Here is a 23,789-nt window from a genome sequence, read left to right as displayed (position 1 = left end):
TAAATCAAAACTTCAACTGTAAAAATAATTTTAATTCTATAACTTCTTCTTAAAATTAATTTTTTATTGAATTTTTTTTCTCAAGGCATGTTCTTGCCCTTTGATAATTGAAATTCATTTTAAAAACAGATCATGAAGGCTTTCCTTGGATCTTTAATTAAACTTTAATTAATTTTTTTTCACTCAAATCAGCTGATCATCAAGGCTTCCCTTGGATCAATGAGAAGAACTTTGTTCTCCCCACCTCATATTTTAAAGTGTCTAACAACCTCAAACGTCGATTCCTTCTCTCTACTCTCCAACCCTTATCAAACAACCAGGACTTATAGAATTTTTTAGGAAAACTAACCAGTATAATTAAGATAAACAGTGAAGAACTTCGGTTATCCATCCTTCACTTGAGCCCCACCTCTTCGTTGACCCAGACGAAAACCCTTAAAATTTTAGGAAGCTCTGAAATAGTAACTAACGATCTAATTGTGTTTTAATTATACCTGAAATTTGTGGGTTGATTTACAATTCTCCAACGCTCGATCACAAATCAAAACCCTAAGTAAGATTAACTATGTTTTTCTTAAATTTAACTTTAAATTTCAACAAAATACAAAACATTCTTAAGATTTGATATTTTCTCTCTCCTACTCATCTACCCTCGACAAATTTTCCCAAAGATTAGGATAGCCACTCAAAAATTGTAAAAACTAACAGTTTAGGAAATATAAAAATCTAACCCCTGGATTTTGCAACTAATTTTCTAACACTTATTTCAACAGATAATCTAGGAAGCAAATAAAGTATAGTACTCAAAAATTGTTTAATCAAAAACGAAAGACACGATCTTGTAATTACACTACTTAAACAAAAAAAGGATACATCAGATCGAAAAACAAACAATTCGGAGGGCAAAAATCACGAAACAAATGCAAATTATGGAACATAAATTTTCTAAAACACGAAACGCAGTTTCAGAATCTGACTCAACCACAATACAAGAACTTCACAATCTTCGGGATTTGATTGCAGATAAAATTATACCAATAATCAACCAAAAATAGTCTTTGAAATCGGAATCCAGAACAGCATCATCTATAAAGCAGAGTTGAAATTTCATAACTTCCTAAACTAGTAAGACTCTAGGTTTTCACAAAATATATCCCAAATACACAACACCCAAATTCACAAAGAGCAAATTCAATCTTCCCAAACAATCATTTTTTCAACATTTATAGCTATGATTCTAAATTAGAAACAAACGACACATTTTGTGTATCTCCACCGCAAAAATCTTGACACGCAATAGTAGGACAAGAAAAAATTATTTTCTCACATTTTCAAGACACAATCCGTGAACCACTCACTGATAATGAAATATCACAAATAATAAAAGTTGATCTTGAAAAAATCCTAGCATGATTCATTATAGTTCACGCATCAAAAATGAACTCCTTGCATTTCTAGGATGGCCTTACTATATCTTAGAAAGATTGACTATATTATACGCAATGCTTAATGTTACAAATATTTTTTCCATTTTTAAAAAGAATTCATACTACATACGAAAAACATACACAACTCAATAGACAAGCTAGTGTAGCAAGCATTATATTTGCAGGATTTTTCCGAATATTTTCAACTTCTAATAATAAAAAATTTCTTGATGCACAAATCAGTGAAAACAATGAAAAATATTTCTACAAAAGCAAACTCATGCGACATTCCACCAGAAAATAAATATATAAAATCCACAGGACCATCATATTAATATAGGTTACACAATAACCATCCATTATCATTAGTATCACAAAGCTATAGAAATAACCTTCGACCTCTGAAGGACCAAATCATATTAATAACTTAAAACGTATCCCCATATCTCATATAGCACACCAACAACCAACTATAGACGACACATACGAACAGTATGTAGAACAACCACATAACTCAAATCTTCGTTCTTAAAACAATCTTTTTTTTAACACACGATGAGCCGACAAGTTGGACCCCTCAACTGTTCCCTTTCTTATCCATTCAATCTTCAACGCCACGACTCCCTCATTTCAACTTCGGGCCTCACCTCTTCCCCCTGCCCAGTTTTTTTTAACTCACCACGCATGGACTTAGATGACTCAGTTTTTTTAATGTCATCTCTAAATATTACTAACACAAATATAAAAAACACTCACCAATTCTACACGTGTGTTTCACCTTTCCTTTTTAGTTTTCTCCCGGCGATCATGTAAGAAGACAACTACTCCGCAACACGAGCAACTGTAACTTTCTTTTCTTTCACGTAGTCACTGCTTCAAACGAGTCTACTCTAGGAATCAAAGAATCTCGCCATCCGTCCTTCTTTAAAATAAAAATTAAAACTTATAACTCTCTAAGCCCCGGATGGGTGGAACCAATTTAAAACTAGTATTCATATCCAATTATTTTATTGATAAAACTATCTCTGTAAAGTATTTCTAATTAACCAATCTTGATCCATAACTAACACTTACTATAAATTGTATAGCTGAAACTATTCATAGTTTCAGCAACAGAACAAGTTGAATATAACTTAGCAAACAGCCGTTCTATTTCAGAACAGTTTCTGATACCTATCTCGCAAGTACCAGTATACAGTGGATCTATTCAGACTAGGAGATATAAGAGTAAGGTTAAAATCGGTATTAGACTAAGAATTTGCCTTGATCATCCGGCCGAAAATAAGATAGCGTGACAAACAGTACCTTATCTGAAAATACTCTATGAGTGAGCCACCCGGACTTAAACTCAAAGTTCTGGCTCCAAAAAAGTGGTTTTTAAACTCTTGATTATTCATTTGCACATAAATAATAAAAGTGAATTTAAACATTGGTCGGAACATCTGAGCAACTGTTTAGTATCTGACAGCATCAGAAAAAAAATTGCCTAGCATTTGTGTTCTGAGCTTTTAAAACAACATCATCGTTTTAATGTTTAAGTTATGCAATATTTATAAAAGTACCAGTACATTAGGTTTAGAATTAAGTACGAGAGAGGGAAAAGGTATCGTGAGTAGGTGTCAATCAAATCCACATTATGCGACAGACAGTTCTCCGAAGCCTGATTGTCACTGGAGTTGCGACAGGAGCAAAGGAGGGTAAACAAGTTGAAACTGAAATATTTTTCAGACTTTTTGGGACTGATGACCTTGGCATTACTTTCGGCAGAATCGACCGAAGGTTTTCTGTGCAGAGAAGAACTGCTGTTTCTGAAGCTAGGCTTCTCGGATACCAACGAGTTTCTCTTTTTCTAAAAAAAAAAAAACAAACAAAATGTTCTGACAATTTTTTCTCGACATTCAGATATCATTTAAAAAACAAAATTGCAGCTGAAAAAGCTTCAAAATAATATCACACCAGATCAACCACGAGCTTGCTTTCTGGTAGGTACATGAATTTTACCCTAATCCATTGGTCCTTCATGAGATGTCAAAGTTACAAGAGTTGTCTGTTTCATTCGAGTGTATGGGGAGGTTTTGGTTCGACATCGGAAGGCAACGGAGTGGTTATTTCTGATTTATCACAAACTTCAAGTTCACGAACTATTTTATCTGACCTTGGATGCTAGTTTGTATGGACTTCTCTCCTCCCCGTAAGAGTGAGGTAGAGTGACGAAGTCGTCGTCTGAGTTGTTGTGGTAGAGGTAGTTGTAGGCAGCCGCCTGCTCCGGGTCATAGATGCCCCTCTGCACGTTCAAGTAGCACACCTGGGGAGGGAAATGGTTTAAAAAGAATGGTTTGCAACAAAAAAGAATATCCGATACATGGTAGTTTTGTTGATTATACTTTACTGACTGCGTCTATCGCGAGGAATTAGAGAAAAAAAAACATTGCAGTTATCAGTTTACATATCATATCTTTTGGTTATTTTCAGTTTCAGACAGTTCTGGGCGCCATGATCTTTGAAAAACTGTTTCAAAAGTAATGTTTCGACAAAACCGCAAACAAATCCTAATGCAGTTACGCTCTTCCAAATTTGCATTATCCCTGAGAAATTTTACGACCAGTAGACTTTTTGGTTTGAACAATCCTCTAACAAGTGCATTTGTGCCACTATGGTTACCATGGCGAATTCGATGAGTGAGCAGAACACGAAGAAGAAGCATCCGGCGAAGTAGACATCTATGGCCTTCATGTAGGATATCTTGGGCATGTTGTTGTTGCTTCCTGTGATGATAGTCAACAGGGTCAATACTGTTGTGATGCCTGAAATAACGTGAACATTGAACTTGTTCAAGTGGCGTGCATTATAACTGAGCAGAATCAGAAAGCAATCAGGTACGTATTTCCACCATTGATTTCTTGGCCTATTGACCAGTTTAAAGCTTTTTAAATCACATTCCACTAGTAAAGAATTGTCAAACTTTGGAATCTTTATACAACCAGTCTTGAAATTAGAAGTATGAAGCCCACCGGTCCCAAGTTTTTTTGCATTGCGATAATTCGAGGGCTTTCTAAGGTCCGGAAGAACACAAAAACTTGTTTGTAGGTCTTTCGAGTGGTCAAAAGCGGAAAACTGCAAAAAGTATCTAAAAACTGCACATAGAAATAGTCTGGTTCTACTCCTAATTCTAACAATAATGACTGACCTAGAGCTGCGCGTGCAGGTACAGACGAGGTGCCGACCCAGAAGGAGACCCACGAGACCATGACTATGAGTGCAGAGGGAGCATACATCTGGATGAAGAAGTAGAGCGTGTTCCTCACAAATGTAAACTGCACCGCCAGAGTGGACCAGCTGCCTAAATTAACTCTGTTTGATTACTTTTTTCCACCGCTGTAGTCTACTTTCAGAAACGTCTTTTAAAGCCAGCCAAGTGGAATGTTTTTCAAGAGTTGGATGAATCGTGAACCATATAGGGCTACTCCAGTTTTTCCAGCAATTTCAGTTGTCATTTTTTTACGCAAATATTAATTTCATGATATATTACCAGGGGCGGATCTAGGATTTTCTCGAGAGGGGGGGGGGGGCGGTTTTCAAAAAAATAGAAAAATTTGTCTACCTTTTTTTTTATTTAGCTTGACCAAATTGATTTTCCGAGCTCTCCCAAAGCACTAAAAAGAGCCTGTTTCGACCAAATTTTGTGCTCGGCAGGGAACTTTATGAAAAAGCAGGCCGAAAAAGCCGTTTTAGGCACTTTTTTGAAAACTTTGACCAAAAAATCGCGTTTTTTGGTGCACGCTTCCCCTTCAAAATTAGTTTATATTGGCGCCTTTAGAAAAAAATTGGGGTCTGTCAGCCAAAAATTGATTTCTCAAAGTAGTACAAAGGGGGGACCCTTTGGGTCGGCAGGTGGCCGAATTCCTGAGGGAAATCCTTAAGTGGCCCATGGGAAATCCTTAAGTGGCAAAGATATCCAATAATTTTTAACAGCTCTTTTCCCCTCCCCCCTCACATTTCAAAATATACATTTCTATAGTTGTTTTACGTGTTATTATGCTTAAGCAGGGGCGGATCTAAGATTTTCTCGAGGGGGGCGGATTTTCAAAAAAATTTCGAAATTTTGTCGACCTATTTTTAAGGTCGACCAAATTGATTTTCCGAGCTCTCCCAAAGCATTACAAAGACCGTTTCGTCCAATTTTTATGCGCGGCAGGCAAAATTTTGAAAAAGAACAGGCCTAAAAAGGCGTTTTTAGACACTTTTTGGAAAATTTCTACCAAAAAATTGCGTTTTTTTTGGCGCGCGCTCCCTCCTTTAAATAAGCATATATTGGCGCCGAAGGCGAGCTCTTTTTCCTTTTCTCCCCACTTGCAGTTTTTTACCAGTAAACTTACTGTTCACATTGTCCGATCGTTATGAAAATTGACATGCGGTCTAATTAAGCTGAGCCAACATATTTTGCCCTTATAATTAACCTTGTAAAACCACTCGTTACAACATAAAATTGATGGTCGTGTCAGGTGAGAGGGAAGGAAAAAGAGCCCGAAGGCGTCTTTAGAAAATTTTAGGGTCCGTCAGCCAAAATTGGATACCTCAAAATAGTTCAAAGGGGGACCCTTTGGGTCGGTAGGGGGTTGAATCCCTGAGGGAAGTAGAGTGTCCGCCCCCGCTCCCCCCCCCCCCCCCCTAAATCCGCCCCTGTGCTTAAGTGAGTGATGTTACGATATAAAGTATGAAGAACAAACATGTTCACAATAATGAAATTGTTCTCTATGCAAATTTTTGTTACGTTAAGACAATGTCAAAATAGTTTTTCAAAGCTGAAATTCAAATGTGGGGGGGGGGGGGGGGAATCGGCAACTTGTTCTTCAATGTACCTGTGCTGAGTGATCGGTTGAAATTTGTGAGGGTGTAGTTGATCATGCGGAAGTTTGCCAGGGTGGTGTCATTCTCCACTGCAATGATGTCCCGCCAATGCCACTGGTAGATCACGTCCTTACACGTGTAGCCATCTAAGAACCACCCAGTCATTGAATCAACTCGTAAGAACAAAAAAAACACTTCACTGGCAAAAAACTTCTATGAAAGGGATGTTTGAACATTTACGGGAAAATTTTCTATCAACTTACTCGTCGATAGATATTTGCAGTTGTCACTAATTTTCTTCGCCATGTTATATTTAATCTTTTTTTCTCTTCTTAGAGCAAAGTTTTTAGCTATTTAAATTAATTGTGGTGAGAAACATGGGATACCTAAATTGTGGTTGGGAAATGGGATACTTCTATGGGCAAGGGGATTTTCATAATTACAGGCAGGTTTAAGGAAAACGTGACTCACAGCTGGCTATTCTGAGTTCGCACACCTGGGTGTCCATAGGGAAGTACCTCAGATTCATTGGACATCGAGACGTCACAGTGGCCCTAAAGGGATGATATGGGCGTAATATTTGGAGTTTTGCAAAAAATAATTGTTATTTTAGCCAGTAACAAAATAGTGACAGATTGCAAAAAAAATCTTTAGAGTTTTTCACATTTCCCAAAATAGGGTCCTTATTGTATTTTCGGAGAACTCGTAAAATTTTCAAACTTTTTCGATGAAGGATAACGAGCATCAAATATCTGTTGGCATCCCTTCCAACCTATATCGACAAAAAACGTCTCTACTCACTTTTTGATGTACATACAAAAGTTCGATAGGAAAGTGCAACCCGCAGCGGAGCATATGGATAACTATTTTTGTCATTTCACAGTTAGTTTTTTCAACATTCTTAAAAAATCGAATATAATCGATTTACAACAGTACGAGGCCAAACTGTGCATCCTGTGCTTTGGAAGCGGATTCCGCAACAGGACAAAATCAGATCTGTCGCGGAGTCCGCAACTTTGCTACTTTGCTTTGCTCTTCTTCGCTGTTTTGGATTCCACAAACAAATAGCTAAAACATTCTACCGCTCAAGATTGCTCCAAAAATAGACGGATTTGCGGAATCCGCAAACATATTGCAATACTGACCTAGTTTTGCGATATGCTGTGTGTAATGTTTCCAAACACTCTCAACCCAATGACTCCAAATATTGATTTTATTCGGTGTTGTGTTTCCAAAATACTAAAAGGTGACATCCACCGACTTAGTTAACAAATGTTTTGAGACTTGTTCGTGGTTTCCACTGACAATGGTTAAGTCCTTGCCTTTAAATTCCGCATTGCTATAGATAAGAATTCCAGCTCTAGCTTTTAATTGTTTATATGCAAGTTCAGTAATAAATAAAATTCCGAGTCCACTTACAGTTTGCGGATTCCGCTTACAGATTTTGCGGATTCCACTTACATTTGCAGATTCCACTTACATTTTGTGGAATCCACTTACAGTTGCGGAATCCAGAACAACTAGCTACATTCGCTTGCTGCGGAATCCGCGACACAAAAAATGTGCTGACAAATGGCAAAATTACGTAGCAGGTATTTGTACGCGGAATCCACGGTAGTTTTGTAAGTGGAATCCTCTTGCATTTTGGAACATGTTTAAAGGTTTGTCTTTGGAATCCAGGAACATACAGACATAAAATTGTGCGCCTATCCAAGTGCACAGTTTGGCCTCGTAATGAACGAAATTTAATTGCTACTATCATAAAAGCAAAAATCTATTTTAAATCGGTTTTAGTCGATTTTAATTGATTTTTTTCTGCAATTTTTTCCAGCAAATTTAATATAATTTTAATGATTCTCGTCGATTATACAAGATTATAACGGACTATAATCAGCAAAACAGTAAAAAAAATTACATTTGGCTGTTAAAACAATGAAAACCTCGACCTAAAAATCAACACGCAATTTTTTCTCTCCATTGCAAAACTCTTAGCACCGTTGAATGCATTGGGCGAAGTGGGGTTTAAAAGGCGGAACCGACAAACAACCTAATGCAAAAAATCCGAGCCATTTTATTTACAATAAAAAAACTTTTTGAAAAAAAAACTGTCTTTATGAGCGATTACACACCGTATACTCATAAGTATCTCTCCATTTGGTTCTATTCTGAAGAACACATTCTCCTTTGTCACCTTGTGCACATTGCTCACTATCTCACTGTGGAAGAATGAGTCAGGCAGCCACAGGGCGTCTAACAGGTCCTCCGAAAGAGTGACGCTCTTGTTGCCGTTGAACTGCAGGCGGGAGTCGACCCAGAATTGACGGAAGTACACGCCCAGTTTGAAAGTCTAAGTGAAAATCACAAAAAATCAGAGCTCGTTTCAAATTAATTTCAGATGTAGGATGTTTTTCGAAGCAGAGACTACAAATTTAATGAAATATTTTTTTTCGTAATCAAATTTCGAAAACAATCTTTAATTGTAGCTTGAATTTTGTAAGCCTCTCCGCAAAGATTTATTCCCATTTTTCAAGGGAGAAAATTACGGCAATTAACGGAGCTAAAAATCTTGAAGCAATAATTAAGTTCAAATATAGGAGTCCTCTTTCTAAATTCTTTCATCAAAATAATTTGTGAGAATTGTAGATGATAAAATTTTACCCACCATGTCGAACTCGGAGACAGGTCCTATGTTGACAATATGCAGAGAGACGTTTACCTTCAGAGGTCCACCTGAAACAAGATAATCGTGCTAATATTTATTATCATTTCTCCCTCAATTTTTATCATCACTCCCAATCTCAACTTTACTGTGAGGGTACCTTTGGCGCCAATATATACCAATTCTGGGGAGCAACGCACCAAATATGATGATGATACATCGTTTTAAATTTGGGCTTACGATAACATAATATTTATGCAGAACTTTAAATAAATAAATAAATACAGTGAAAAGAAATACGACAACAATTTCGCCTTTACATCATGTTCTCAGCCACAACCATCTAAGACAAAATCATCCTACATGCTTTGATCCATTAAATTTATATAACTTTGCTGACAAAATCATCCCCTACCAGTCATTAACTTCTAAAAACAAGTCAAATCATCCACAGGCTAGACATTTTATTGCTGCTGAGGCTTTGGTAGCTTAATAGTACTTTCACTAGGCTCCTCAACTATCAAAGTAAAACGACTGATCGTATCAGGGCGATGCCCTGAATGTTCCGGCTGCCTTTTAAGATCTATGGAGCAGTAATAACATGGAAAATTTAAATGTAATAAAGTAGAATTAAAAATTTTTTTTCTAAAAAGTTCAAGATTTTTTTGTGAAAACATCCCCCCACACGCCATATTAAGTACAAAGTGATAGATTTTGCTCCTATTAACAAATCAATTATGGCAAATAAGCTTCTTTCAACCATTTTTGAACGATTTCTAAGACGGATTAAATCTCCGCTTACGCGTTAATAGCGCGAAATATATCGCGCGTTAATTGTCCCAAATTGGCCAAAATGGCCAAAATGGCAATCTTTAAAGCCTCATAACTTTACGAAAAACAATCACACGTAAAATATTTTTTCAAATTTAAGCCCAGGACAACATAGCTTTCGAATGATGTAAAAATTTTCCATCAAAAATGGCTAGTTAAAAAGCCAAAGTTTATGTCTAAAGAAAACAAAACCCAACCCGAGCACAAATATTCCGTTACTTTCGTATCGAAAGTCGGAACAATAATACGTTGCATGACCTCCTCAATCACAGAAATAAGCCAAAGAAAAAAAAATAATTTCACTCAAATCAAACCAGCGACTTAGAGACTAGTAAGGTTTGATAAAGGCAAACTAATTGTTCATTGCCAGTTGACAGATGTGATCTTCATTTATTGTTTTTTTCTCATTTGCGTTGAATTTTTTTCACTTTCACGCACTTGTCTAATTTAAAATGGCAGTAAAAACGAAATATTGTCTGTCTAGAAAAAAAATACCGTATTCAGTTTTGCTTTTTGCGTCTACTTTCGAAGAAAGTGACGGAATATTTGAGCTCGGGGTAGTATGTTCTCCGAGCAAAGTTCGACTTTTTGACAAGCGATTTTTGACGGACGTTACGACGCCAAGCTAAGGTACTTTGATAGTGGTTTGGATTACGCACTAGCAGTCCCTGGAATTCGCATAAAATGCGTTGGTTTCCGCATCATCTCGATAAGAAAATCTGATAAGAAAGTCTTAAACACTAGACGCTAAAGCTGAAACATTGTTAGCAAGAAAAAAATTTGGAATCCAGTGACAATGCGCATTTCGGAGACAAATGCTCTTTTGCATTTAGCGTACATTGAAGCTGAATGTCGTTGGATTCCAACTTTTTTCAGTAGATTCTACAATGGATTTGTTCTTTTTGTCGCTGGATTCCACTTTTTGTCACCGGATTCTTCAATAGATTTGTACTTTTTGTTGCTGGACTCCACTTTTTGTCACCGGATTCTTCAATAGATTTGTACTTTTTGTTGCTGGATTCCACAATTTGTCAGTGAATTCCGCTGTCATTTTTGATCTTTTTGTCGCTGAAAACGTATCTGACCCATTTTTTTTATCAGCTCATTTTTGCAGATGATTTTGTGATGAACGTATTGCCTCCATTCTCAATTATTGCTGTTTCCTAATTTCATTTATCTGGACAATCATCAAATGAGACAGTTGACACCGTCAAATTTTCCGCAATTGGGACAAGTTCCTAAATTTTGATAACCCCTCTCATTCTATCTTTTTTGCAAGTGAGAATGGTTCATTCATGTTGCCCCCATCCCTTGTCAATTAAAAGTTAAATACAATATTGATCGAGAACAGCAAAAATTCATCCAATCAAAAACATAATTATGGAAAAACCAATTGACAATTTAATAAAACTCCCTGGAACCCAATTGCAATTTTTCTGTCGTTTCAGAACGCAAAATGGATTTGACGAATATCCCATGATGTGATCCGCCATTTTGGGTTTGCGGTAACGGCCGAAGTCAAAACAATTAATTTATTTTCCAAAACTTAAAACTGCAAAAAATATTCTGAAAAAGATTGAAAGACAATATTACTTAGTGTTATCTTCAACACAATAGTTCATCTTCAACATTAAATATCATAAACAATTAAAACTAAAAAACGTTTACTAGCCGCACTATTTTTAACGCTTAAAAGGAACCATTTTTTTTACTCCACAGGAGAAAATTAATCTTGAGTAGATCCGGATTCGAACCAACTACCTGCGTTATTTGGGCGACAAGACCGTTTTGCCTTAATATGAAGCATGTGAGTCTTGCTAAACGTTTCAGCCCAAATAGCTGTACAGATGAAGCAGCAGACAAGAGCAACCATATAGACAAGTAGGAGTCGTTTGAATAATTAACAATAATTTCATTAAAACCAGTAATATTTTGTATGTGAATAAGCACAGCTGGTTAGACAAAAAATCTTAGGTATGGTTCTACTTGCAACCTCCATGACTTCTGCATCCAAAGCCACAACCTCGTCTCTTCCAACTGAGGATTTGGATGCCCCCTCAACCGGGGTCCAGCTTTAACAAAATTGCAGCGTTCGAAAAGCCCAAAGATCATTGATCATAGAGTTGAAAGCTTACCAACTAGGCAGATCCACTTTATGTTCTTTTTTGCTAGTTTTTTAATATTATGTTCAGTTATTTATTATCTTTAGTTGTTATTGTTTTCAAGCATCTGAACTGTTTTTCTACCAAACAAAGACATTTTTGAGCAATAAAAAAATCAAGTCTAACTAAAATGCTTAATTTAAGGTACGCTTGTGTAAACCTTTCTGAATTGCAGACAACGGAAAATTCTAAATGTGCTTTACCCGGGTCTTTATTTTGGATTTAGTATTACAAACAGATTGTTGAATTAATTTTTTGACGATTTTTGAACGTAAAATAGAAAAGATCCAGAGGGAAATTAAACACAAGCCAACATCATGGTAGAAAAAGAGTGAAGAGAACCACAAAACGTATGATCGCAATTTGTGAACGTCTTACAACTTCCAAAAAAAATGTAGGCCAAAAAATTGCCTTAATAGATGTTGATACTCGTGACACCATTTTTCTAAATTTTAACCAACATCTTTAAGCGATATTTGCACCGACTGAAATTATGATCAATCAATTTAAGATCTGAAAGCAAAAAATAAAAGAAATTGAAGAAAGTAATTAAAATTGTCCAGACCCCAGTAATCAGGACTTTTTTGTCATTTTTTGACCTCAGGGCAGTACTTCTGTGCCTCTAGATTCGATATCTTTTGGGGAACAATCTAAATCCGCAACAAAAAGCAAAAAAGAATGTTGTTGAATTAGATTTTGCAGACGACTATTCAGTTGACGCTTAGTGTTCAGTTGCTTTATTTTTTAACCAAAGTTTTTGTGGGGGCACTTGTCCCAAGTCATAAACAAAATCAGCAAAACTGAATTTAGTTTTGAATCCGAATATTTAATTTGCTGTTAGTGACGGGTGTGTTTTGACGTGGAGGAATGTTTTCATGGTCTTTGCTTCCAGTTTGCTCCAAAAATGTTCCAAATTCATGGCCAGATTTGCGGGCTGGTGACCTTCAGTTTGGCGAGAATTCCATTGAGGAGAGTTCCTATTCTTATACAAAGATGCCATGACCGGTTTTGTTAAATTGTCAAAACAAATATTGGTACAGGGTGTAAAGAGGCCACGTCAGTAATTGACTGTTCCTTAGTTGCATGAAACGTGAAGATGGCATCATGTTGTCCGGCGCTGTTGGGACCAATGACATAAAAATAATTTTTTCATAAAGTTATATCCCCGCTACCGTCCAATTTTTGTTAAGTTAGGATACGTGGAATTGGAAACGACTGCCCTTGCAACTGACCATAGTTTTCGAATTTTTGGACCTGATTGGTCAAACAAAACTGAAAAAAAAAACCATCAAATTGAAAAAAAATTGATAGTAAAACTGTTGAAAATGATTTGATTTAAAAATTACTCTCGATTCCATAAAAATCCAATCCGGGAAAATGCATAGAGTTACAATCTGGCTAGAAACAACATCTTATTCAGAGATTTTGACCTTTTCAATTTAAAAAGAACTTAGCTCAATGACAAAGCTGCGTCAAAAGTTCGGAGAGATTTGACCTAAGTGAAAGTCCTAGGTGAAACAAGTAACATTTGATTATCTGTAAGTTCCTCGTGTTTTGTAATTGAATGAATTTTCCGAGCCAAATCGGCAAAACCGAACTAGAAACTATTTAATTTTGTTATCCTCGAAAAAATCAGGGTTCTGAAGTCAAGTGATTGATTCGAAACAAAAGGAGGAAAGACGAAGAAACTGGACGAAGAAAATCAAGAAAAAAGGATAAAAACTTCCTGATAAACAGTCCTTTCAAACGTCCGCTTTTTGTGAGAACGGCACATTTCGAAGACGAGCCATATTTCGAGATATACGTATCATATGTTGACTTAGAAAACAAGCCTATGGAAAAAACAGCAATTGAAACAGAAACTTTATGTAATGAAGTCATTCCCTCTTTGATTGCAGAAACTGAGCAAGGAAATCATAATCAGTCAGTTACTAGTCAAACCATGTAACCTAGTTAAAGAAATTTTTTTTAAAAATGCGAATAAAAGGAGAATTTCGAGAGAGACGTTCTAACTCTGGTACCAATATAGGACGAAATCGTGTCTCTGAAAAATGTACCATCTATCAAAGGTGTGCTCAAATTAAAAACTAAATTTGCTTGAAAAAGTTCAAACTTGCTGTTTAAACGGTAATTGTTTTCCAATCGCGATGGCACCCAATATTTCGAGAAGGGCAGCTGTAGGCAATAACAAAACCTCATGTAACATGGGGAAGGGGAAAGCGGAAGTGTGTGTATGCGTTTGTCTTGAATCCTGGGGTTTCGTTCTTGGTCACAATGATCAAAACTCTCCGCTTTAACGAACACTCCGTTTCACCGAAATTTCAAGATCAAACGCCGCGTATTTTAGGCATTTGTTTGTGGAATCCAAAACAGCAAAGAAGATCAAAGAAATGTAGCAAAGATCCGATTTGTAACTGTTGCGGAATCCGCTTACAATGTGCAGACCGCACAGTTTGGCCTCGTAATGGCTTGCTGCCAATTTGCTGTTCGAGATAGTCTAGTCTATACGCCAGAGAGAATAATTATCGAGATTTCTATATAGCAACAGAGAAACAAAGAGCAGCAAATCAAGGCTACCTCTATTATGATGATAACTCTGAGAACTGTAATGAAAGACTTTTCCGTAAATTTATTGTTCCGACTTTCGATACGAAAGTAACGGAATATTTATGCTCGGGTGGGTTTTTTTTCTTCAGACAAACTTCGACTTTTTAACTAGCCGTTTTTGACGGAATTTTTTTAAAATCATTCAAAATGTATTGTTGTCCTGAGCTCAAATTTGAAAAGATATTTTACTTGTGATCATTTTGTGTAAAGTTATGAGGCTTTAAAGATTGCCATTTTGACCAATTTGGGACAATTAAAGCGCGATATAATTCGCGCTATTAACGCGTAAGCGGAGATTTAATCCGTCTCATAAATCGTTCCAAATTGGTTGAAAGAAGCTTATTTGCCCTAATTGATTTGTTACAGAAGCGAAATTCATTCTTTTGTACTTTAAATGGCGTGTGGCGGGATGATTTTCATAGAAAAATTTTCAAATTTAAGATAAAAAAATTCATTATATTTTATTTCATTTAAATTTTTTATGTTGTTTATGTTATTAGTGCTCCATAAACCTTAAAGGCAGTCGGAATATTCAGGGCTTCGCCCTGATACGAGTAGTCTTGTTATGAGTTTATGTATTTCTATTTTTCATCTAGAGCTGCACTTTAATTTTTTTACCTAATCGAGTCTGTATTTTTTGTTCCGAAAGCCATGGAAGTATTTTTACAAACTAAAACACTGGAGAATTTGAATTGTTTAAAGCAAACTCTCCAAATTTTGTTTGTCAGAAAAAATTTTTTGATCATAGATTTTTTATACTTCTTACCGGCTGAGAGCAATTAAAACGAGCATGAAGTCTGAGTTTTTTAGTTTTGTTCACATTAGGTATTGTTGATGGTTTTGCATTTGGTTTGCTTATTGTAGGCTTTTGACTCTTTCATGGCAACATGCATTTGTTAAATCAAGTAATAATTGTTCTTTATATCCTTTCATATCATGTAGAATGTTTCTTTTTCAAAGGATAAATTTTAAGAAGATAAAACAAAAAAACTCAGGTTGTAGCTTTTGAAAATTATTGACTCACATCATTTTTTCTTTTGAGCCATTAGTGTTTCGTTTTTTCTCGCGCATAGAAGTTTCAGTCTAATAGTTCATCGTCGGCGATTTTTTTAAGAGTTAATGTTTTGAACTAGAAAAAAAGGTCTTTCAGCCTCATTCGAACACTGTAGCCGAACGCAAAAGCCAAAAACTATGTTCGATTGAGTAATTGTTAAGTTGAAATCGTGTAAGGTTTCTGAGAAAGTACAAAATAAAAAGTCTTGTGAACACTAATTCTTGAAATTGTCCCAGGTAAAAAAGTCTTCTGTAGAGTAAGTTTTGAAAGATGTTGAAATAGTAGATCATATGTTTATATGTTTATTATCCCAATAGAAACCTATACTTATTTAGCGGCACAGGCTGTAATAATAATGGATTTAATAGTAGGTTCTAGCCAAACGCTAGAGCCACTGTGCCACACCCTGTTCTTGTTTGAACAATTATGCTTTAAGTTTTCTGCAGCAAAAGAAATATATCAACAGTAGCTGCTTTAGTAGAGGCAGCAGAAGAAATAAAAAGAACAAGGATAGCCGGTTACTGTGCAAGTGGCACAGATTGTTCCGACCATAGTCTTTAAAACACATTCAGTTTTGTTTTCAAGTAAGTGTAGTTTCTTCTGCGTGGTGTGATGAGGGTATTTAACGTAAGACTATAATTTAGGCTTATTTAACAGTAGGTCAATTGGACAAATTTTTAAAAGAAAAAAAGACAGGAAAAAAATAAAAAACAGTTTTTTATTAAATTTTTTGCCGGCTTTCTCGACACTGTGCACTTTTTGGAGCTTTTCGAATCACGACTGATAATTTATGACTTACCCCAGTCTGATGATTATTTGTGGTACCTAATTTTGCGTGACAAAAAGAAAAAACTAAAACACACTCAAACACGAAGTTCTTCCCCGTTTTTCAAATTGTCGGAACGGCAACACGTATTGTTTGACAGCAGAACTTTAACCTTGTCACGAAAGACGAACTATCTTGCAAAATAATTATTATCTTCAACATCTTGCAAAAATGTAGCTTGCTAGATAAACATCCTCTAAGTTTTTTCAGAAAAACTCTTTTTGAACTCCAGAAAATATCATAGATCTTTTTTTGACTTTTAGTTTTTAATATATTTTATAATCCTTCTTCCAGTTTTACATATCTAGCGACATATTTTTTTTAGATTTGAGATATTCTGTATTTTTTGTTGTAAAAACACAATTCAATGCGCTACTCTTCAACCGACCTAACATCCATCATTAATTTTTTCTTGCTCTCTTGGGGCGATTGCTGAGCTGGCTGTATGTGTGTATGGTTATCGTAAAAATATCTGTGTTTGCGACAATTCATAACAAGCGATAGTTCTTAACAGTAGATAAAGCCGGAAACACTGGTTTCAGGAGAGTATTAATCACCCAGCGGAGAATCTAAGCGTAAAAGGTGAGCGCAGAGCTTTCATTGGAAAATGTAAGGGAAGCTGAGTGAAGCAGAGCAAACCTTGTTAAGAATTGTTGCCTTATTAAGAATTGTCTCCTTGTTAAGAGTTGTCGCCTTATTCGAATTGTCGCACTGGAGTTCCTTGGATGAAAATGGAATATATTTGAGCTTCCTTGACAGTGTCTATAAAAAGGAAAAATAATCACTCATTAACAATTAACTATGAAATAAATTGCTAATAATTAATAAAGCATTAAAATTGATTGCTAATCATTTACAAGACTGCTCGTATTATTACTGTTTTTTCCGACTGAATATTCCGACTGTCTTTTAAGATTTATGGAGCAGCAGTAATAACATAAAAAAATAAATGAAATAAAACAAAATGAAATTTTTGTTTAATAAATTTGAAGTTTTTTATGAAAATCATCCCCCGCACGCCATATAAAGTAAAAAAAGATAGATTTCGTTCCTTGTAACAAATCAATTAAGGCAAATAAGCTTCGTTCAAACAATTTGGAACGATTTATAAGACGGATTAAATCTCCGCTTACGCGTTAATAGCGCGAATTATATCGCGCTTTAATTGTCCCAAATTGGTCAAAATGGCCAAAATGGCAATCTTTAAACCCTCATAACTTTACACAAAATAATCACAGGTAAAATATCTTTTCAAATTTGAGCTCAGGACAACAATACATTTTGAATGATATAAAAAAAATTCCGTCGAAAATGGCTAGTTAAAAAGTCGAAATTTGTCTCAAGAAAAAAAACCCACCCCGAGCACAAATATTCCGTTATTTTCGTATCGAAAGTCGGAACAATGAGGCAAGAGTTTTAGAATAAATAACTTATTCATTAACTCATTTTATATTTATTTGTTCTTTAAATAGCGTTTGGCGAGACTTTTAGACAAAAAATCTGAAAAATGGAAAAAAAAATTGAAAAATTAATCAATTTTGAGATCAAAAAAAATTACAGTTTTTCTCATTGCAGTTGAAAATTAGCTAAAACGTTTGGGGCTTTACCATTATACGACCAGTCTTGTTTCACTTTACACAAAATTAAGTCTGGGATGACTTTTTACTGGGATGATTTTGACTCACCACCTTTTTAAATTTGTTTTGGATTATGGGGCTGTGACTATCAACGCTAGCTAAAAACTGCCACGAAACTGATAGAGCAGAAAACAGTAATTGCTCAATACCCGGCTTGAGAAAAAATGGTTATCATACATTTTTCATTTATGAAAAAAATGCTTATTATACTCTTTCATACAATTTCTTAGAGTAAAAGTATATGTATGGAAATAGCAAAATAAGCATTTTTTCCATAAATGAAATTGTATGATAAGCATTTTTTTCATACTGTGAAATTGTATGATAAGCATTTTTTTTCATAAATGAATGATCAAAAAACTTTTCTTCGAAATTTCGTGTTTCAACCGAAACACTAACAAAGGATTTTTTGTCATGAGAAAACACAGAGAGTAACTGCATTTGGTGGTTTCAGCCATAAAAATTAATTTTAACGTTTTCACATAAAAAAGATATACCAAAAAGTAACTTTTTGAATATTTCTAGATAATTTTTAGCTTGAAAATTATGATGGTTGAGAAAAAGGGCCTGTTTTTTATACAAATTCATTTTTATTTTAGCAAATGAAACAAACGATAATAATCTTGCTTACAGAAAAAAAAAACATTTTAATGAGATTTGTGGGTTTTTTGGGGTGAGAAACTCATCCTGAACTACGTTATAAACAAAAAAATGTCAAATTTTGCATGCAATTTTTTTTTCTTCGTAAAATTATACTTTAGCACAAAAAAAAATTGCAGCCAAAAAAAGGATTAAAAATTTTTCACCTCAAATTTTTATTTTGTTTATGATAAAAATGCATATCATACAGTTTTTATAAATAAAAACTTTTTGATAAGCATTTTTCTGACCGAAATTTAAATAATGTTTTTGATTGTCAATATGCCCTCTATCATATGTAAATCTATTTAAAGTAAATCTATGTAACTTATGTAAATCTATTTAAAGTTACCCAGACACGTTTTTTGATGATTTTTGAAAATTTTGTTTTTTCTATGACAAAATGACTATTTTATAATTTTCATACATAAAAATTTATGATAAGCATTTTCTATAGAAAACTTTACATCATTTTTTTAATGGCCAGAAAGCTTCAAAAGAGGCAATTAGACCAAAAAAATGTTCATTAAAAACTTTTAAAACACTTTTTAAATTTTGTATGAATTTTCTATGATAAGCATTTTTTCCATAGACTTCATATATGAAACTGTATGTTAAGCATTTTTTTTCTATGGACGTCAACCCGGGTAAGGTATTCACACATTTCGCCCCTCACACGTTTCGCCCCTCTTAAATCTATTGGCACATTTCGACCCTCACACATTTCGCCCCTCATAAATTACTGGCACATTTCGCCCCTCATAAATTGCTGGCACATTTCGCCCCTAAAATGTACAATAAGAAAGCGGCGTTAGTTAACTGTGTAATAAGTTAGGGGCGAAAAGTGCGAGGACGAAATGTGTGAAATTATTAGGGGCGAAATGTGTGAGGGGCGAAATGTGCCACTAGATTTAAGAGGGGCGAACTGTGTGTGGGGCGAAACGTGGGACATTCGTTCAATAATACCTAAAACCCTTAAACATTAGTTTGGACTGATGGTAAAGCACAAGATAAGACTTTATTTAGAACTAACGGGGATTTCCCTTGGGTCCCGGCCTCAATCTGTTTTCATAATTATTTGCCACCAGCAGTCTCAACAGCATATCTTCATCCTGCTGGGGGGAGTATTTGCTCTTCTGTTGCGGTGGCCCCGATAACATGTCATGCGATGGGGGCAACGCATCTGACATTGGCACAGTGCTCTGTTGTAGCTGTGTGGTAATTGATACGCCATAAGAGCTGAAAAAAAGTAAGTGTTCTGTAACCTTTGAAGAAAAGAATTGCAAGAACGTTTCTTCATGCTGTTTCCTTGCATGAAGTTTCTCCGACATCATAAGTAATTGAGCAAACTATATACATAAACGAGTTTCTGAATAGTAGGTCAATGAAAGCTGTTTCACAGCAGGGACCAATCTAGGGTTAGTGGGAGGGATTGCGTTGTTTTTTGAGACTGACAAAGTGGATTATTTTCGAGCTTCCTCGAATTGTTGTTTAAATCATGGGAAACGAAAACTTGAAAATTTGTGCCAAAAATGACGGTTTTCTTTGTACCACTCAAATTTAATGGCTAAGAGCCGAGGAAAAAACGCACAGTATTGGTGAAGTAAAAACAGCGTGAGCAGTTGAAATAAACGTTCTAAAATTCTGTAAGAAACGCTATAAACCCTCCGTGCCCGAAATCAATCAAGAATTCAGCGCTCATATTATTTTAAATTTAAGGTTTCTTGAAAAAAAAATCAGATAGCAAAAAGGCGAGCTTTTGATTGACACTGTTTTTCCCGTATTAAAACCTTGATGTTCTTGTCATTCTTATGCGTTAATTATTATCCCTTATTCAAACTGGAATGTATTAATTTGCCTCTTACGCGTAATTAAAAACGCTATACAGTTCCGATTCCAATCATCCAGTCGAAATTGGAAACTATAAACGCGTTTTTGTTCCGACTTTCGTAACGAAAGTAAGGGAATATTTGTGCTCGGGGTGGGTTTTATTTTCTTCAGACAAATTACGACTTTTTAACTAGCCATTTTCGAAGGAAATTTTTTTTATCATTCAAAAAATATTATTGTTTTGGACTTAAATTCTTAAAATTTTTTGCCCTATAGACCTTAAAAGGCAGTCGAAACATTCAGGGCTTCGCGCTGATACGAGCAGTCTTGCTCTACAATTAATTGACATTAGAAGAAAAGGAACAAGGGCGAAATCTGCTTTAAAAAATAATGAGGCAACTCGTTTTCTAAAATAAAGATCTAAAATTTTGCCCCAAAAACGGGTCACTTTTGGCCCATTTTATTCCGTTTTTTGAAAAAAATTGACAGCATACTTGTGCTCGGAATGATTTTTTTCTCCAGACAAATGTCGACTTTTAAACTAACAATTTTTGACATAGTTTATTGAATTCATTCACAAAGTTTTTTGTTCTCTGAAAAAATATTTCACTTCCGGTCGTATTTTTAAGGTTATGGGGCTAAGGGATTGCCAATTTGGCCTATTTGGGATAATTAATGCGAGATATATTTCGTGCTAAAACGCGTGAGCCGAGATTTATTACATCTGCGAAATCGTTCCAAACAGAATTAGGGCAAACTATTTGGTGTATTCAATAATTGTCTATATGCTAAAAATTTCACTTCGGACTTCACATGTGAGGGATGATTTTCAAAATAAACTTAAAAAAAAATGTTTCTTTATTTTGAAAATTTTATTCTTTTTATAAATGCAAAACTACTCCGTAGACCTTAAATTGCAGTCGGAACAACCAGAGCTTTGTCCTAACAGGAGCTATTCAAATAAAAATGAAATTAAAATGAACCGAACAACTGTTTACTCAACTTTATAACGCATGTCTCTTATGTATCCCAACAAATTTAAACGAGGGTTTTGTTCCGCGTATTATTCCGAAAACTTACTGTTCCGTTCCAACCTATTTTGTGAAAAAACGTGAACGTTTTTGGGCAAATTGACTATCACATAAAAATCAGACAGGTTTCAGTCAATTTAAAGTTCTGTCATGGGTGATTCGTAGAATAAAAAATTTTCTCTTAGTACCAAAAAAACTTTACTATGGTTTTTTTTCTGCTATTCAGATCATTGAGTCTTCTTTTAAAAAACTCATTAATCGTCTTCTTTTTAGAATTAAAAAAAATTGATTACCTTATATATTACAGCAAAAGCTCCATATTGCTTGAAAAAAAAACATTCTGAAAAAACATTGAGATTTATGACAAAACACGAAATTGATTATTTCTTCTTATTTCGTTTTGTTTTGCAAGTATGACTGTGGCCGGTGCTATTTGCAGATTGAGCAGTTAATTTTGCGAGCAAACAAAACTTTTGTGAGCAAACAAAACTGCTAGTATCAAGGTGAAACCCTAAATGTTTCCCTTGAACATCTATGAACATCTTGTTCGGTACAATTGATGAAAAATGATTAAAAAACGAATTTTTTTTGAATATTTTTTGTCCGTCATACGCAATGTACTGTGCAAGTTGATGTTTTTAGTGTCAATTGAGGTACTATTAAGACCAAACAACTCTCTGCATTTCAATTTATTTTAATTTCTGAGCTTAAAAACTCGCCAAAAAAAATTAACGGGATATATATTGCGCGTTAATTAGCCCGATTTGACAATTGGCTTTTTCGAAACTCATATAACCTAAAAAATGATCACAAGTGAATTGTCTTTTTTAAACGGAGCTTAGGACATTGAGACCTTTATGATGCAGAAAAACCTGCACCAAAAATGGCTTATTAATGTCGAGTCGAAATTAAATTTTGTTTGAAGAACTTGGTTGAGTTCAAATCTCAGTCAACAGTATAAAAACAAATTAGCAAGAAGAAGTGACAGGGCCAAAAAACACTATAAAAAGTTCTGTGCTTATCGTTTTTCTATTTCAAGTTTTCAAAAAAAAATCAAGCAGGGTTGCTTGCAAGTATAATGGCGACTTTGCTTCGAACAATTGCAAAGCAGCACATTTAGTGTGCTTGTTTAGTTTAAGGGCTTAACAAGCAAGTTAATCAATAGTTATCTATGTGAAAAAACTTACCCAGTACAGATCCACGGGAAAAGAAAGATTATTCTGACCAGAATATAACGAGTTGACATAATAAGTGACCAGAAGTTAACAAAAATAACTTAATTGGATCGGTCACATGTCTTTTTAACCTTGTGATATTTTGAACTAGAAGCAGTTTATCTGATTCCCTTTATCATTTATTTGATTAAACTGGGATATTTGCAAGATTATTGAATATGAAGAGAAAAATTGAGAGTAAAGTTGGGTTGATGGTGAAATAATCACCTTCGGAAAAATACTAGAAGCTAATTGGATTTAAAAATTCCCAACTGAGACTAAAATTTGACGCTTTCTGATATTCAACACCGGAAAACTTTCTGGGGTATAATTTCAAAGTTCAATGCCGATCTAGAACAAGAAACTGCAAAATATGTTTGAAAATGGATATCCTGATACATTCGAGTTATCGCTATCAGTTCCAGATGCATTAGCTGCAAAATGATGTGTTAAATGACTTCATTTCGTTATCTTTATAGGTTCGTTTCCGGGAACTCAGCTTGAATTCTAACCTATGCCCAGAAATCAACGGACGGAATCAGCTGATTTTGAGCTAAGTTCAATTAATCATTTGTAACAGACCAATTTAACCATATTTTAATCCAGCAAATTACAAATATCATTGAAATTGAAATTAGCTTTGAGATGTTTGTAAGTTTTTTTAAGTAAAATTTCAAAAGTTGAATTACGTTTGAAATATGTATCAAAAGTTTCTTTTGAAAATAGGCTTAAGCATTATGTGAAAATAAATAGTTCAAAAAAGTCTAGTTTTATAACAACAAATAATTGAATTTGTTTCTTTGTTTTTTTTTTCGGGAAACGGATATAAAGAGGATACAGATTGAAACTGAGCGGATAGAAAATTGAAAGGTAGAGTCTCCTGACCAATCCTTCACGTCAACCTCATTGGTTAGAATTTGTGGGATCTGGGACTGGAATAGGGAGGGGGTGAGATGAGTAGGATGGGGGTGACGCCTGGGTGGTTAGTTCATTACCAGATTTCATTACTGCACTTCCTCAGGCA

General features: G+C 34.9%; 1 protein-coding gene across 1 annotated transcript; it reads right to left on the bottom strand.

Annotated features, from left to right (window-relative positions):
- Positions 1-2,865: 2,865 nt before the first annotated feature.
- On the bottom strand, positions 2,866-23,789 carry LOC134839380 (gamma-aminobutyric acid receptor subunit pi-like). Its single transcript, XM_063854910.1, has 10 exons — positions 22,739-23,789; positions 19,724-19,929; positions 8,938-9,005; positions 8,405-8,622; positions 6,747-6,829; positions 6,287-6,421; positions 4,615-4,767; positions 4,089-4,231; positions 3,583-3,732; positions 2,866-3,276 (listed from the first exon to the last, which is right to left on the bottom strand). Exons 1-10 carry the CDS (start codon positions 22,795-22,797, stop codon positions 2,962-2,964), a joined length of 1,530 nt encoding a protein of 509 aa, XP_063710980.1. The 5' UTR covers positions 22,798-23,789; the 3' UTR covers positions 2,866-2,961.

This window comes from Symsagittifera roscoffensis, chromosome 2, assembly GCF_963678635.1.
Source record: "Symsagittifera roscoffensis chromosome 2, txSymRosc1.1, whole genome shotgun sequence".
NCBI lineage: Eukaryota > Metazoa > Xenacoelomorpha > Acoela > Convolutidae > Symsagittifera > Symsagittifera roscoffensis.
The sequence above is the reverse complement of the archived record's forward strand: the minus strand, read 5'-3'. Positions and strand labels throughout refer to the sequence as shown.

Excerpts from the sequence above, each read along its gene's own strand:
- LOC134839380 (XM_063854910.1), bottom strand. The coding sequence starts at position 22,797 with ATGTCAACTCGTTATATTCTGGTCAGAATAATCTTTCTTTTCCCGTGG. Across the intron at positions 4,232-4,614 it reads ACCTGCACGCGCAGCTCTAG|GCATCACAACAGTATTGACC; the intron begins GTCAGTCATTAT and ends ACGTTATTTCAG. Across the intron at positions 3,277-3,582 it reads CATACAAACTAGCATCCAAG|AAAAAGAGAAACTCGTTGGT; the intron begins GTCAGATAAAAT and ends TTTTTTTTTTAG.